At 38.9% G+C, this 15446-nt stretch overlaps 2 protein-coding genes across 2 annotated transcripts; one reads left to right on the top strand and one right to left on the bottom strand.

The window, feature by feature from the left end:
* Positions 1-976: 976 nt before the first annotated feature.
* On the top strand, positions 977-5092 carry LOC122968607 (proteoglycan 4-like). The gene is made up of 2 exons (XM_044333967.1): positions 977-1815; positions 2508-5092. The coding sequence occupies exons 1-2, from the start codon at positions 1626-1628 to the stop codon at positions 4694-4696; spliced, it is 2379 nt and encodes a 792-aa protein (XP_044189902.1). The 5' UTR covers positions 977-1625; the 3' UTR covers positions 4697-5092.
* Positions 5093-7126: 2034 nt separating this feature from the next.
* dipk1b (divergent protein kinase domain 1B) lies at positions 7127-14428 on the bottom strand. The gene is made up of 5 exons (XM_044333860.1): positions 13514-14428; positions 12799-12933; positions 9715-9822; positions 9012-9188; positions 7127-8651 (listed from the first exon to the last, which is right to left on the bottom strand). Exons 1-5 carry the CDS (start codon positions 13580-13582, stop codon positions 7839-7841), a joined length of 1302 nt encoding a protein of 433 aa, XP_044189795.1. The 5' UTR covers positions 13583-14428; the 3' UTR covers positions 7127-7838.
* Positions 14429-15446: the final 1018 nt, after the last annotated feature.

The raw sequence follows: 15446 nt of genomic DNA, 5'->3' as shown, positions 1-15446 counted from the left end.
AAACACAAACTACAGCTGTCAGTTCAATAACTAAAAACAAACACAAAATAACACATACAACCGAGTGCAGTTTTCTATATGTATTTATCTATGGTTTATAGACGGGGAATGGTACCACTGAAATTCTTTATACCCATACTATTTACCTTTTCAATTGGTATCCAGCTAGGAGAAAGTATTATTTCCGACAGCACCTGAAGGCAATAAGGGGGTGCCATGTTTCAGTGGCTGTATCCCCCTACTCTAGCGAATAATAAAGAGTTTAAGTCCTCAAACAAATACCGCAGTTTTACACACAAAAAATATAGTACTGCTCCCTGTATGTAGACCTATATGAACACATAAAACAACAGTAAGTAAGCAAACTTTATTTACTGCTGGAATGAACTGCAAAAGCTTAGAAACTTGTTCCTTCGAGGAACTAAAATTTTACTAGCTGATTTTCTCCATAATGTTTGTGATTGTTTAAAGTACTTGTGTCTGTTGATTGTTTGCGGTTGTGATGTGAATGAACCTTCTTATTGTGATCCTGTGTGTATGTAATTTGTTCTCAGGTCTCTATTGCAAAAGAGATCTCGATCTCAATGAGATTTCCTGAATAAATAAAGCTTAATAATAATTATAAATAACATATTTAAGACAGTTGTTATAAAGTGTTTACAGAAGGGAGAGAAGAAAGAGAGAAAACAGAAAAAGCTGTGATTCATAAAAGCATGAACACAAGTGCACAACCCACAAAATATTAAGTTGTAAGAGGGTGAAAAAGCAAAAGAAGACAAGTTTATTTTAAAAAGGTTTTCAAAAGATCTGTGCTGATTTGCAGAAATAAAGGTCATGATGATACTCCAAAGACAAAATAACGCTGCATTGGTAAAGACAAACAGTGATCACAAGTTGATACTCATCAAAAATGACTGAAAGACCAAAAATTTAATGATCAAAAATGACTGTATCTGAAGTCACTGGTTCAACATAAGCACACACATTCAAACATACACATTCTGTAAATAAATCCACAGTAATGAAACTGAGTGATCTAACCATTCAATGTAATTAATACACCTGCAGAACAGCTAGAAACTGATGCTGTATTATATCAATCATGGCCAATCAAGGAGAGATCAGGGACCACGGTTGTGTAACATAGGGAGACATCTAGATCTGCCTATCCCAAAAGAAAACTAAACATTTTATGGATAACTAAATAGTGACAATGGAACACCTTTATATACGCTGATGAGGGCCATTTTATGGTGGTTTCACATGCTTAGAAATAATGAAATTCTTGTCACTATCATGTGGATTCATGCACTTCCGTTATTTTGCTGATTGTCTTCAGTTTGTTTTACTCAACAGATTACCACAGTGGTATTCTTCTAGTCCACTTTGCTAAATGTGTGTACAATAATAATTTTTATTGCAAATACTAAATATTTATAGGCAATAATATGTTGACAAATCTTGTGTGTGTGTGCATGTGTGTGTGTGTGTAACAGAACGGAATCTTCCCTCTATGACACCACAAAGGAACAAATTGGAACTGCTGCACAAACCAGTGCAAACCAGACATTCTGCACACATTTTCACACGTTGTCTTAAGTAAAGGACCGTTATAACTGTCAAAGATGAATACTAGAAAATCCTTACCGTATGGAATGAAAAGCTTGCTGGAGTGTATGTCCAGAGCAACACTCCTCACACAGCCAGATGACACACCGAAATTTCTGTCTACACATGTGAATGAAATGACACATTTCAGCAAAGAGGAATCAAGAGATATCAAGGATGTCGCCTTTAGGTATCAAGAGCAGTGGGGTAAGTCAGAGTGGTATTTTGATTTAGGCATCAATGTGTAGAAGAAGAGAATCTAAGGATCAAACATGCAGTTAACTGCAAGCATAGGCTAAAATCTATAAATATGATATCATATAGATAGTTATATGTACAGATAATGTTCTTTACTTTAAGATTTAAGTAAAGAATCGTCAGCAGTTTCAATTCATTATATGGGCTGTTAATTTAGTTTGAACCTGGAAAATCAAAGAGCACCATGAGTTTGTTCTTAATATTTCATGCTCAATTTCCCATTAAATTAAATGACACAATGTCAAAGACAAACGGGCCTATGTCAAGTGATTCTCCTCATTGCTTTGGTTTACACATTGAGAAGTTCACCTGTAATCAGCCGACCATTGTGGTCATAAAGTCTTGAATATGTTTTTTAATCTTTGCTTGCAATGCCCAGTGGTGATCATTAACTCTAATAAATAGTTTGGTTTTTAGGAAACCATTTTCCTAACGATTCACTCAGCTGTCAAACAAATTACTTTTGCTTTTTTACATCAGGTCTATTCTAGACAAAGTATGCACTATACAGATCTGGAAAAATTACAGATACTTGATTGAACTGTGTAATGTATTAATAGTGAGATCAATGTTTTGTATCCATATCCATGTTTTTTATTTTTTAAAAATGTTTTATTCCTGTTTTTTATGGTCCTTTGCAGAGAATAACATATTGAGAAGAGAGAGGTCAGAGACGCCAAAAACATTCCTGGAGGACCCTCCTTCTCCTATATCCACAATGCCCAGTGCATCCTCTGAATCCTTCACTGTATCACCTCCCCCTGAGGTGTGCCGAAAGACACGTAGAGTTTCTTCAGTCAGGATTCCCCATCGACAGGAGAGTGTTGGTCTCATTGCTGAAGAGATACCTGCCTTTCCTAGTCAACCGAGACCAGTGCCACCTCCGCATAGCGAGAGAGTTAAGAAACATCAGGTATCAACAGACAGGATTCCCCATCGACAGGAGAGTGTTGGTCTCACTGCTGAAGAGATACCTGCCTCTACTAGTCAACCAAGACCAGTGCCACCTCTGCATAGCAAGAGAGTTAAGAAACATCGGGTATCAACAGACAGGATTCCCCATCGACAGGAGAATGTTGGTCTCACTGCTGAAGAGATACCTACCTCTACTAGTCAACCAAGACCAGTGCCACCACCGCGTGGAGAGAGAGTTAAGAAACGTCGGGTATCAACAGACAGGGTTCCCCATCGACAGGAGAGTGTTGGTCTCACTGCTGAAGAGATACTTGCCTCTACTAGTCAACCAAGACCAGTGCCACCTCTGCATAGCAAGAGAGTTAAGAAACATCGGGTATCAACGGACAGGATTCCCCATCGACAGGAGAATGTTGGTCTCACTGCTGAAGAGATACCTACCTCTACTAGTCAACCAAGACCAGTGCCACCACCGCGTGGAGAGAGAGTTAAGAAATGTCGGGTATCAACAGACAGGGTTCCCCATCGACAGGAGAGAGTTGGTCTCACTGCTGAAGAGATACCTGCTTCTACTAGTCAACCAAGACCAGTGCCACCTCTGCATAGCAAGAGAGTTAAGAAACATCGGGTATCAACGGACAGGATTCCCCATCGACAGGAGAATGTTGGTCTCACTGCTGAAGAGATACCTGCCTTTCCTAGTCAACCAAGACCAGTGCCACCACCGCATGGAGAGAGAGTTAAGAAACGTCGGGTATCAACAGACAGGGTTCCCCATCGACAGAAGAGTATTGGTCTCACTGCTGAAGAGATACCTACCTCTACTAGTCAACCAAGACCAGTGCCACCACCGCATGGAGAGAGAGTTAAGAAACGTCGGGTATCAACAGACAGGGTTCCCCATCAACAGGAGAGTGTTGGTCTCACTGCTGAAGAGATACCTACCTCTACTAGTCAACCAAGACCAGTGCCACCACCACGTGGAGAGAGAGTTAAGAAACGTCGGATATCAACAGACAGGATTCCCCATCGACAGGAGAGTGTTGGTCTCACTGCTGAAGAGATACCTACCTCTACTAGTCAACTGAGACCAGTGCCACCACTGCGTGGAGAGAGGGATAAGAAACGTCGGGTATCAACAGACAGGATTCCCCATCAAAAGGAGACAAAACCATCTCTACCATCTGCATGGCAAGTGCTCCCACCTATCCCACAAAAAGCTGCTTCACAGGGACAAAAATCAACCAAGGGACGTGTCAGTGGTGTCTTTACTTGCCGTCTGACTGACTGTCCTTATCACAATAAACCCATAGAAGGGTCTGCAGTTGACAGGGAATTGGGGCCAATTTGGGTGGATATAGAGCCTACAGTAAACAGGCATCTGGAGCTACAAAAGTTAGAGGAAAAGTGTAGATCATCTCGGTTACGGGTTCCATACAGACCAAAGGGAGGGCTTATTGCAGATCCAGAACTAGCGCCAATAAGAACCAGGGCACAACCTGTGACAAAAAGAACTGGTGCAGAAAGCAACCTGTCTAATAGCAAAAAGGGCACTGCCTACAGTAGACAAGGTGTTGTGTCCAAGGGCACAAACAGTATGAATCTGTCACAAGTGTCTCCGGAGTCCTCTGCATACACCAATTTAGCACATACTGTTCATATTATTAGATACAGCCATGTGCAGGCACAGTTCAGTGACCTTCAACCTCACTCTGCCAGGTTGGGTAACATCACTTTGCAACCTAGTCTTCAGTCCCAATATCAGCAGGTAGCAAAGAGCAGAACCCCCAGTAATCCCACAACAAGACACTTTTTAGCTATGAGCAAATCATCTTATTCATATTTTGTCCTACAAAAAACAATTCTAGGACTTCTTCTGAATAATCCTGATTTGTTTGATAAATACAGGCCCTGATCTCAATTTTGTCATGCTTCCCACTTGGCACCTATCAGTCCAGGAAGGAGATCTCCTCTTGTGTGGTCCTTCCCAAGGTTTCTTCCAGTTTCACCTGTTAAAAGGTATAATTGGGAGTTTTTCCTTGCCCGCTTGAGGGGGGTGTCCTTACTACTTAGGTTTGGCATGACTTCACAACATTAATTCCTCTGGCTTCTTATACTTAAAATTAATTGTACAGTTGTCATTAGGGATGTGCAGAGGGGCCAGTATTTGTATTTGTATCTATATTTGTTGAGGCAGCAAAATCATTTGTATTTGTATTCTAATAGAAGTGGAAAGACGCTTTAAAATCCTGTTTTTGTTTTTATTTGTTTGTTTTTATTTCACTTTTAATTTTAGAATATTAAAGTGTTACAATAAGTGTTCATCAATAAACTACCTTACAAAAGAGGTCCCCACACCGAGTCTTGAACTGGAGTCTCCCAGATCACAGATGGACCACTGCACTGACTACTGAACTAAAGCTTTACTCATTGCCTCATTGCAGGCAGACCTCCACCTATTTATACACCCATAACACAGAGACAGCACGCCCTGTAACATGTAGGGAAGAACTTCAAAGGCGATTATTGCTTTGCACTTTTCATTTATTGCCTATTTTTTTACAACCTAACTTTGTGGAAAGGAGAAGGAGAACAACATGTTATGGAGAGTCCCTTGGGAGCACTTTGCATGTGTCAGTAGGAAATGTGCATCATGTAGCAGGTGGATGTGACTCCCCTTGTTTATACCTGCTGATAGACATAACAGCGGAGCAGAGGAAAGAGACATGCAGGTATTTGACATACCATACATTTTTTTTCTTCCCAAAAACAAATAATTTTTAAAATATTTATACAAAATAAATATTCGTAAAAACAAATATGATATCTAGGGGTGGTGTGCCCGAATACAAATACATTACACTATTTGTGCTTTGCCGAATAATGTATTTGTATTCGGGCACACCACCCCTAGATATCATATTTCATACTTCTAAAGTTATTGCAGTCGTGAAGAAGCACAATTCGGGTACAAGTGAGGCTTACATAACTGGTTCAGTACAATCCTTGAATAAAAAATGTTTTTTCTAAACATTGTAACATTTTTACAACAACAGCAGTATACAATAAACACAAACAGTGAATATTTCGTGTATTTATTGTATTTATTTGTAAAGGTACGATAATCTTCAGTTGAACCAGTGATGTCTTGAGTGGGTCTTGGCAATCAAAATGACATACACTGCTTTGCCAAGAACTTGTTCTACTCTCAGATGTCTTTATTTCAGCAAAACATCATCACTGTTCAAACATACTGTAAATGTTCCACCCCTGTCTGAATTAGACTCTTTTATGTCCTTGCCTAATTTAATATTTTAAATTTACCTGTTTTACAAAAAGAGTGTCTGAAAGAATTTTGTTTTTTAACTTTTCAGTGACCACAGGACTTTTGCATTTGTTTTGGATTTTCATTTAAACAAATGTATGTCAATTTATGATCTGATGAAATAGAACGATGTTCATATCATAGACTTATTGTATTAAATTGAAAGACACCACCATACATAAATTCTTGATTGAAGTGTATACTGTACATACTATGGTGCTAAGTATAATCATGTAGGTTTGTGGCCTTCATCAAGGTTTTAGACATTTTAGGGGTTTTAGACATTTAAATAAGATGGTTGTGAAACAACCAAATTTTTTTTTTACAAAGGTTAAAACAAAACGTATAAGAAAACCAATCATGTACAAACAGACACACGTCAGCCAGTGGGGTATTCACACATACAGCAAACGGGTTGGGTATGTGGTCATGTGGTTTGAGGCCAATCACATCCCCAGATTGGCAGATAGGCAAGGAGTGTATCCAGTAATGGACATAAATGACACCATATTAGGTCCATAATGGCAGTCATTGGCTGACAAGTGTGTCCTTGTACACAACTAATTGACTTTTATTTTTTTTAACCTTTGTAAATTATTTTTTTGTTTTGTACCCATGTTATTTAAATGTCTAAAACCCTGATAAAGGCCATGAGGGTCCGTGCATGAAGTATAATTCATTTGCAGTTGTTCACGTTGTATAATGAAAACCCCAATTTTTGGGGGTATTACCAGATTTCATTGTCTTAAGAGGTGCAATACAATTCAGCGCACTAAAGTGTCCGCCTGTTCCATGCAAACGAATTATACTTCATGCACGGACCCATGAGCTAAAACATGCTGGTCTCATAATAAATTTATTCTTTATACTTCAAGTGTTGCTGTAAAAAGTGATGTTTCAAATGTTAGGGTAAAACACCTTCCTGAGTAGATAATCCGTTGGCATGAGCCTGTGCAGTATTAACTCCTGCTTATGTATCAAACACCAGAACCAGGTTATGAAGAAAAATGTGGAGAAAAATCATTTTTTGAACCAACTTTATTTATGGATTAGTAGACCAGTGAGGTTTAATCATATCTGATCATCCTTTACAACTCCAGTCTGTTTCATGTTTGATTTGAATGCATTATCAATATCAGATGAATGCAAGGAAGGACATTTCAGGGCTACTGTAAAACTGCATGTTCCATCCATTATTTGTATCTTATCTCTGCTTTAAATGCAGATTCACCTATACACAGGAAACAACAATGGTCTAACATTATTTACAGTTGTATAAAAACTGTCACACCTCATCACAATTTGACATTCTGTCTCTACTGAGAACAGACAAAAGATGTATTAATCTTTAAATCATCCAGTGTTGGTTTCTTTATTTTAAAAACAAATTATTTAATTACAGAATTTTACAAATAAAATTATTGGCAATGTCCTGAGAACAATATGTCTAAATAGATGAATGTGCTTCTCAAAATAAAGCATTTGAAAAAAAAAGGCATGACAGGGCATTTATGAGTTTTAAGGGAACAAGTTTGTTTTATCTGCTGTTTCATATTGTATATTCATTATTTCACAGTTTCCTGTTATTCACAGTCAATGTAGAGTGAAAATACATTTACACCACCACCCTCTAAAACATTTTGCAAAGTTTTATCAGCAATAACTATTCATATTTTCATGTAAGAATTAACTTATTATGTAGAAATACAGATTGAATGGTCTCAACCTGCTTTCAAGAGTACTGGGTGTTAGAAATTTTCTTCCACAATAATGTCTTCAGGTTGTTAAGGACTAGAGAGTGGTGAACCTCCATCTGGCTTGCCAGACCGCTGAGTGTCACACATGTGCGTAGCTGCTTTTCCAGATCCCCACGGAGATCTGAAGGTGCTCCAAAAAGCAGAAAATCCTGCAGCAACACACACACCTTGGCAAGATTGGGCTGTACAACCTCAGTATTACACTGCTTCACTAGTCGATCACAGGTGGCCGTGCAGTCACGGCCATATGTACAGTCTGCATTTGTCTCACAGCGGCGTCCCCTCAAATATCCCCGAACAACTGCCTCAGATGCCACACTGCGCAGATTGGCCATCTTGCAGTCATATTTTGCGTTGTAGCCCACGTGGCGAGGACTGGCATCACATATTAGGAAACTCCCGTAGGACCCATGGAAGACCTCTTCCACAAACTCCAGCAGGCCGATGGTGATGCGAGCCCTGCGGGGCCAGGCTGGTGCGAGCCAGTGGTTCAGGCTGGAACTCAAGGCCTCTGGGACCAGAGCCTCCAGGTAATGAGGCACCTCTAGCCTGTAGAGGGAGCTGTGGCCCACACGTTCTGTCACATACAAGTCTCCACAGAAGCCTAGCAGTTTGGGGGTGTGCTCCTTCTCCTGCAGTGCCACCATCAGGAGGAACTCATTGATCTGGAGAAGGGCCCAGATAGACTTGGCTTCCGCCAGAGACACTTTTCCATCCTGGTTGACATCAGCCAGGGTGATGATCCTGTCCACCAAAGTGCTCAAAGATGGCTGCTCACCAAGGTTAGCCTGCAGGAAGGGGGTAGACACAATTTGGTTATTGTGTGGTAATTGTGGTATAAATAAATAAACAAAAAAAATCAAATAAATAAGACATCTGATATGTAGTCTGTATCACAATCAATTAATACAGCCTGTGTTTACCTTTCGTTTCTATATCTGAGATGAATTGATTCACATACTTTTTACACATACTCATACATATTGGCACATTTATTTGTATATATTAGGCAATTACGCAACTGAATTTTCAATTGATTTGGTTGATTTCTACACAAAAGTTGATCTGGAGTCTAATCGGGTGCTGGATAGTTGTTCCATACAATATATCTTATTATGACAGATTATAATTAACTGAGAAAAAAATACCTTGAGGAAACTGTGCAGCATCTCTTTAAATTCATCCATAGAGGTTCCACGTGTGGGTTTGTCAAACAAGCTCATCTCCTGTCGCAGCACAGAGTCCGGAGTCCCGTCGGTCTTCACTTGATCCTCAATATTGCACTTGATCACAACAGGTCTCTCCTTCCACAGTCCACTGTATACCTGCAAGGAGAAAAGTGTGAGGACGGTAAGAAATGCAATATGTCTGCATGCTATGTTTTTGTTATTATTTGTTATTACAGGCATTTATGATTTACTACAACTGCCTACAGGTCTGCTTTTCACACTGATTTACAATTAGCTGTTATTCAAATGAGCACTACGCTTTTCACATGAAATAAAATATATTTTCTATTTGATACCAAATATAGACCAAACATTTCTCCTGTGGTCCAATTTTTGGTGTTATTTTTACTGATTTAGTGGGTAACCCCTATACTAAATTTTGTTTTCCTTTAGAAAAACAAATTAAATGTTTTTCCCTATTGAATTTGAATATTCCACAGCCTGAGAGTTATGTGCTAATATTTTAAAAGCAATAATGAAAACTGTGCCACAACATTTATATGAATAAAACATTTTAAATGTGCAAAATGCTTGTGCAACTTGTGGTTGTTTGGAACCTGACTGTTTTCTTTAGTCGAGATTTACTGAGTAGGTGTGTGTGTGCGGTCCGTGTTTATTTTACCTGATGCGTAGAGGAGGTGGACATGCAGCGCTGCAGGGTTAGAGATCTCTGATCACACAATGCCTTGCAGGATGAGCCTGATATTATACCTCTTTTGTAGTGATCACACTGTAAAAAGGAAACAGGAAATGCACTGAGTTAACAACAGGAAACCGACAGGAAAATCTCCCAAGTGTTTCACTCTCTTGCAAAGCTAAATCCAACATCAAGTATATACATCAAGTATTTTAAGACTTCTGTTTATTTCACCCTCCAATGTCAGTAAACTCTTACCAGAACCTATGCGGACATTGTTTACTGACATGTCATTGTCCTCTAACTAGCCTTTTTTTTGCCTCCACTTCCTCTGTTCACGTGTGCCATGAATTTCTAACATCTCAACTTATTCCACCACAGACCAACTTGCTCCGCAAATCTCATATCTCCACCTGCTAAAGGGCACAGGTACTGGATGGTTTACCATCAAAAATAACAACAAGTATTTCCACACATGGGAAGAGAAAAAATTACTGGAATGTATGTCCAGAGCAACACTCTAAGCACAGCCAGATGACACATGGCATCCCAAAATGTATGTCCAAACATTTGGACTTAATTAGACAATTAAAGGAAGATGAATAAAGAGATGCCAAGGAGGTCAAGTCCAAGTGTGGCAAAAATCTTAATCGACTGCAAAAGCTCTGCATTGCAAATACCAGTAATGTTGTCTCATAACTTTCTAAACAGCACAAGGTACCATACTATACTACCAGTACTAGTATATTAGTATACGAGTATAATAATCCATCAAACTTGGATTTCGACTAAGTGTTTGAGTTTCATGCTGATATTAATGTGATAGGTATTAAGTGTATTAACAGGGGATCTCTTATTGACCAGTATGAACAGGAGGAATCATTACAGCAGGCAAAACCTGTTTTCATGTGCATATTGACACCTGTCTATAGTTTGTAGACAAACATGAAAAATCACAAACTTTTCCTTTAATGGCATTTACCTAGTAAGGCTATTTTGATCTCAGTATACACAAATGTTCCATTGCATTTTGATACATTTATAACTATCAACACATCATTAAACACACTACAATCTGATGTGATTTCATTTACTGTGGCACAATTATTATAGGTTTGTATAGGTACACACTATCGCACTCCAATAGTGTGTACCTATACTGTGAATAACTTGCTAAAATATGAACAGCAGTCAAGTCAAATAATAAAAGACATTAACTGACAATACATTTGTGCAAACAGATATTCTGTTGACAACAATGTGTGAATATGTTTCTAAAAATGCAATCGTACTATATGTGGGCTTTAAATGTACAGTAGTCAGCTCTGATGTGGTGGAAACTCCTCCAGTTGGCTCAGAAGCAGCCATCAGAGGTCATGTGATGTGTCAACTTTCACACTCACGCAGATGGAGTATGAAACCTCAGTAACACACAAGGCAAAAGGATCTGAAGCTAATGAATTAAAAACACAAGTCATATCAAGGTAAACCAACACCTAAATTAATTTTTTTCTACTCACCTCCAACCTTTACTCAATGCAAGCTTTTGCAATCATCCTACTAAACAGGAGCACCAAACTGCAGCCATTAAGATTGCATTGTTTTAAATGTTCAAAAGAAGACAATGCAAGCTGCTGTTACAACTCAGAAATTTTGATCAAAGATTAAAAATTGGGGAACTGGGGGGGAAGGTGTTCCTTAAGATCTTTCATGGACATTTGTGACCTGCTTCACCAATGTACTCTAGCACTGTTTGTACTGATATAGGTCACTCATTGTAGTTTGCACTATATAATCAGATGCCCGAGGCAGAGCAAAGCAAGCTGTTTCCCCCTTTTTCCAATCATTGTGTGTACCGTCTAAAACAACGGCACACACGTTCACTAACTGTACATCCGTGAACATGCAATCACACACACACTGCTGTGCAGATCTGATTATTGGCTATATTGAGTTTCCATCATTGATCTTTCATCGTGCATTAATTAGTTTTCCTGTAAATCACCGTCCTGTTCCTCGGAGACTCGTTAAATGTCAATGCCTGTTCTGTTCTCGACATCTGAAACCTCTGGGAACAGCTGGACACAGTAGGAGAGTAGTTAAGCTATAGGCTGTATCTTTGCCCTGCATTAAAGGTCTTGTTTGAAATAGGAGGCCAACACAAGCAGTCCCCAAACTGTCCCTCATCTTCATCAAAAAAGTCCTCCTGTCCAGTCGACCTTGTTTTGAAACCTTGCATACTATTTAGGTGTTAGCACTTTACTGCAGCAGCTGGAAAGTTATTTTCTTATTCTATGCAGCCTGTATTATGCCTATTCTTCTTTTTCTGCCTTAGGATTGTCTGCAGGTCTAAGACACAGCTAGAACAACAACAAATTAGCTGGGTCCAAATCTTCCTCTAACATACTCCAAAATTGTATAAATTTGCCAGATTGTAGACATATAATAGTGTATTTTCGGCTCAAAACAAATCACTTCTGTATTGATTTGAATGTGTGTAATTATAGTCCTCCCATTTGTGCCTATATTGGATTTTCCCTGTGGTGCACCTGTTATGCGGATCTTATACTGTGGTTATACACCACTAAGTGACCATTAAATCAGTAACATGATATTAAATCAATGAAGCTGGGCAAAGCATAACCACACTGGAGTACAGATTTGGTTGAACAGCTGAATGTGAAGACATGACGATGAAGTAACCTAAATTTATGATTCCTCACCTTCCTGTACCATCCTGATATTAGGGCTACATCTAACGATTATTTTCACTATTGATTATTTTCTTGATTAATCATTTTGTCTATAAAATGTCAGAAAGTAGAGAAAAATGCCCCTTTTAGCTTCTTAGAGACCAAGATGATGCAAAAATGAAAAGACCTTCAGTTTACTATCATTTTTGACAAAGAAAAGCTTAAAATCTTCGCATTTGAGAAGATGCAACCAGCAAATGTTTGGCATTTTTGCTTGATAGATGACTAAAATGATCATTTTGATGATCAGTTTTGTCACTGTCACACTGATAAAGTTATGATATTGATTTTCATGAAACTGAGAAACCATACTTACAATGACCATATGGCAGACATGCCCACGGCAGAGCTCAGAGTAGGAGGCATACTGCATGTAGATGACCCAGCTGGCAATGAGGATGCCCAGCCATGCCAGGAGAAGGTATTTCACCTTGATGGCTGGGAGACGACTCTTTGGAGGGGAGAGAGAAGAAAATACAGTAAGTAACAGTACAGAGGTATTAGCAACAAAATGTAAAGTATTAAAAGTAAAAAATACTCATTATGCAGAATGGCCACTGGCAGTATTATGTTATTATATTATTGGATCATTGTGCCATTAACATGTAAGCAGTACTTCAATGTTCATATAATCATATATAACAATGTAACAAATTAAATTGATCACAAGTTCAAGTTGTTGTTGTAAATAAATGTAGTGGAGTAAAACATAAAGTAGCATAAAATGGAAATATCCAAATAAAGTGCGAGTACCTCAAAATTGTACTCAAGTAGGCTACAGTATTTGAGTAAATGTATTTAATTACTTCCCACTGCTGAGGCCTGCACACAACAATGGATGAATGAATGAACAGCTGACTTTAAGAGAAAACCGAGATAGCCGATATGTTAATTATGATATGTGATTTATGAGCACTGTACAAGGAAGCCATCGACGTAGATTTTGCCCTGTGTGTTTGACATGCATGCAGGTAAACCGTGTGTGGACCGTTTTATAGCAACAAAAGCAGCTGCAGCATGCTTGTCCGTACCTGCAGGGCTTTGGACAGAGGGCAGAATAGCACCAAATGAACCAGTCTCCGCAAAGCTCTGGGCATCATGAGCGACTCTGTTGGGAGGCAGCGGAGCGAGAAACCAGGGATTCCTGTCTGATCACATCCTCACTGCAACCTACGCCATGCGTCGCAAAAACCCACACAAAACTCAATCTAATAATTACGCGCAGCATATGCCATGATAATTTCCTCAGCCTTTAAATCTTTTTTGACAGCACACGGGGCTGACAAAGCATAAATGGTTTATACAAATTGGTTTCATAATCCAGTTCTTTGATCAAAAATCATTCGCCGGAGAAAAATAATAGCGCGTCCTTCAGATTTCAGCTCCATATGAGCCAGAAAAATCTCAGGATCTCCTCTTCAGCGTCCAGCTGCCATCACAATCCCGTGAATGTAAGAAACAGTCTGTTCGTCGACACTGATCATAATTGTGACACATAAATAGCCAGCGGGTCTCCCGGTGAGCTCGCAGCCTCTCTCTCCCCGCGACTCATCACTGCGCTTCTTTAAAGGGAAAGATGCGGGACCTCAGCTGTGCCATGGTTTTGTACCTCCGACAAAAAATCTTGCCTGCGTTTCCTGTCCTTGTTGAGGAAACACAGGTCACCCTGCCTTTACATATTTACAGTAGTGGAGGAAACACTCAGATCATGGATGCATAATAAGAGCTCTTATAATACCTCCATGACTCAGATCCTTTACTTAAGCAAATGTAAAATTCCTACATTTAAGATCCTACTGAAGTAAGAGTGCAGAGGTATTATTAGCTAAATGTACTTAAAGTAAAGTAAAAGTAGTCTACTTGGCAGTTGTGACTGTGATATCACCTGGGTGTAGGAAAGAAGAATAAACAAACTTTTTTTTTTGTGAAATGTTGGAAAGTTCTAGTACCTCTTTGGGCCTCGGAGACACACACAGGGGTGAGAAGCCAAAAAGTTTGGGAACTACTAATTTAATATTTAACTTTTTGTATTTTATAAGATTATATATTATATAGCTATATTATTTAATGTTAAAGTTTAATCTGAAGTATGTAACTGTAGCTGTCAAATAAAAGTAGAGGAATAAAAAGTACAATATTTCCTCCTGCATTGTTGTGGAGTAGAAGTACAAAGTAGCATCAATGTCCGTGCATGAAGTTATATTCATTTGCAGTTGTTGAAAACCCCAATTTTTGGGGGTATTACCAGATTTTATTGTCTTAAGAGGTGCAATACAATTCAGCGCGCTAAAGTGTCCGCTTGTTCCATTATCAAACCTGTGCAAAGAAAATTGACACAGGAAGTCGGGAGCCGGAAACAGAGACAGCTCGCCTTCAAAGTAAAAGTTGCGCGTTTTCAAGCGTGTTGGCCGCAGCTCAATTTAAGGAGAGGCTATAATAAATAAATAAACAAATAGCCTAAATAATGAACATAATTCATAACTTCTTTTACACACTTTGGAGATAAAACTATGTAAAAAAAAGGAAGAAAGAAACGGAGGCGGCGGAACCAACCAAGGGATTTTCAAAGTTACGTACAGGTGAGTTCAACTTTGTGTTTGTGGTCTGTTTGTTTTGTAGTGTGCATGGCTTTATCAAGTTAACCTCTCCAACCAAACACAGTTTAAGTTATTTACCTGCCCACCACCGTAGCTAACTGTTAGCTTCAGAGGATAACCAACGCTAGCAATGCTAATTGATTGGTAGCTAACAAACTGCGGTTTTATGCTAACGTTACTCCTTTATTATTATCAGCTTTTGTACATCATTTGGATTATTTGCTGTGTGAAATGTCTACATATAAGTTATGGGAGAAGTGAATTAACTGAAACCTCTTCAGTCATATATGTAGGGATTAGGGGTGTTTTGACATGCATTTTTGATTTATTAAGCTCACAAATGTTTACATTACCAGCAATGTGTTTG

This window comes from Thunnus albacares, chromosome 18 (genome assembly GCF_914725855.1).
Source record: "Thunnus albacares chromosome 18, fThuAlb1.1, whole genome shotgun sequence".
Classification (NCBI taxonomy): Eukaryota; Metazoa; Chordata; class Actinopteri; order Scombriformes; family Scombridae; genus Thunnus; species Thunnus albacares.
Note: the sequence above shows the minus strand (reverse complement) of the source record. Positions and strands in the feature narration are given on the sequence as shown.

Coding starts and splice junctions, on each gene's coding strand:
- LOC122968607 (XM_044333967.1), top strand. CDS start 1,626: ATGAATACTAGAAAATCCTTACCGTATGGAATGAAAAGCTTGCTGGAG. Junction 1,816..2,507: donor TAGGTATCAAGAGCAGTGGG/GTAAGTCAGAGT, acceptor GGTCCTTTGCAG/AGAATAACATATTGAGAAGA.
- dipk1b (XM_044333860.1), bottom strand. CDS start 13,582: ATGATGCCCAGAGCTTTGCGGAGACTGGTTCATTTGGTGCTATTCTGC. Junction 12,934..13,513: donor CTCTGTCCAAAGCCCTGCAG/GTACGGACAAGC, acceptor TCCCCTCCAAAG/AGTCGTCTCCCAGCCATCAA. Junction 8,652..9,011: donor TGCTGCACAGTTTCCTCAAG/GTATTTTTTTCT, acceptor CCCTTCCTGCAG/GCTAACCTTGGTGAGCAGCC.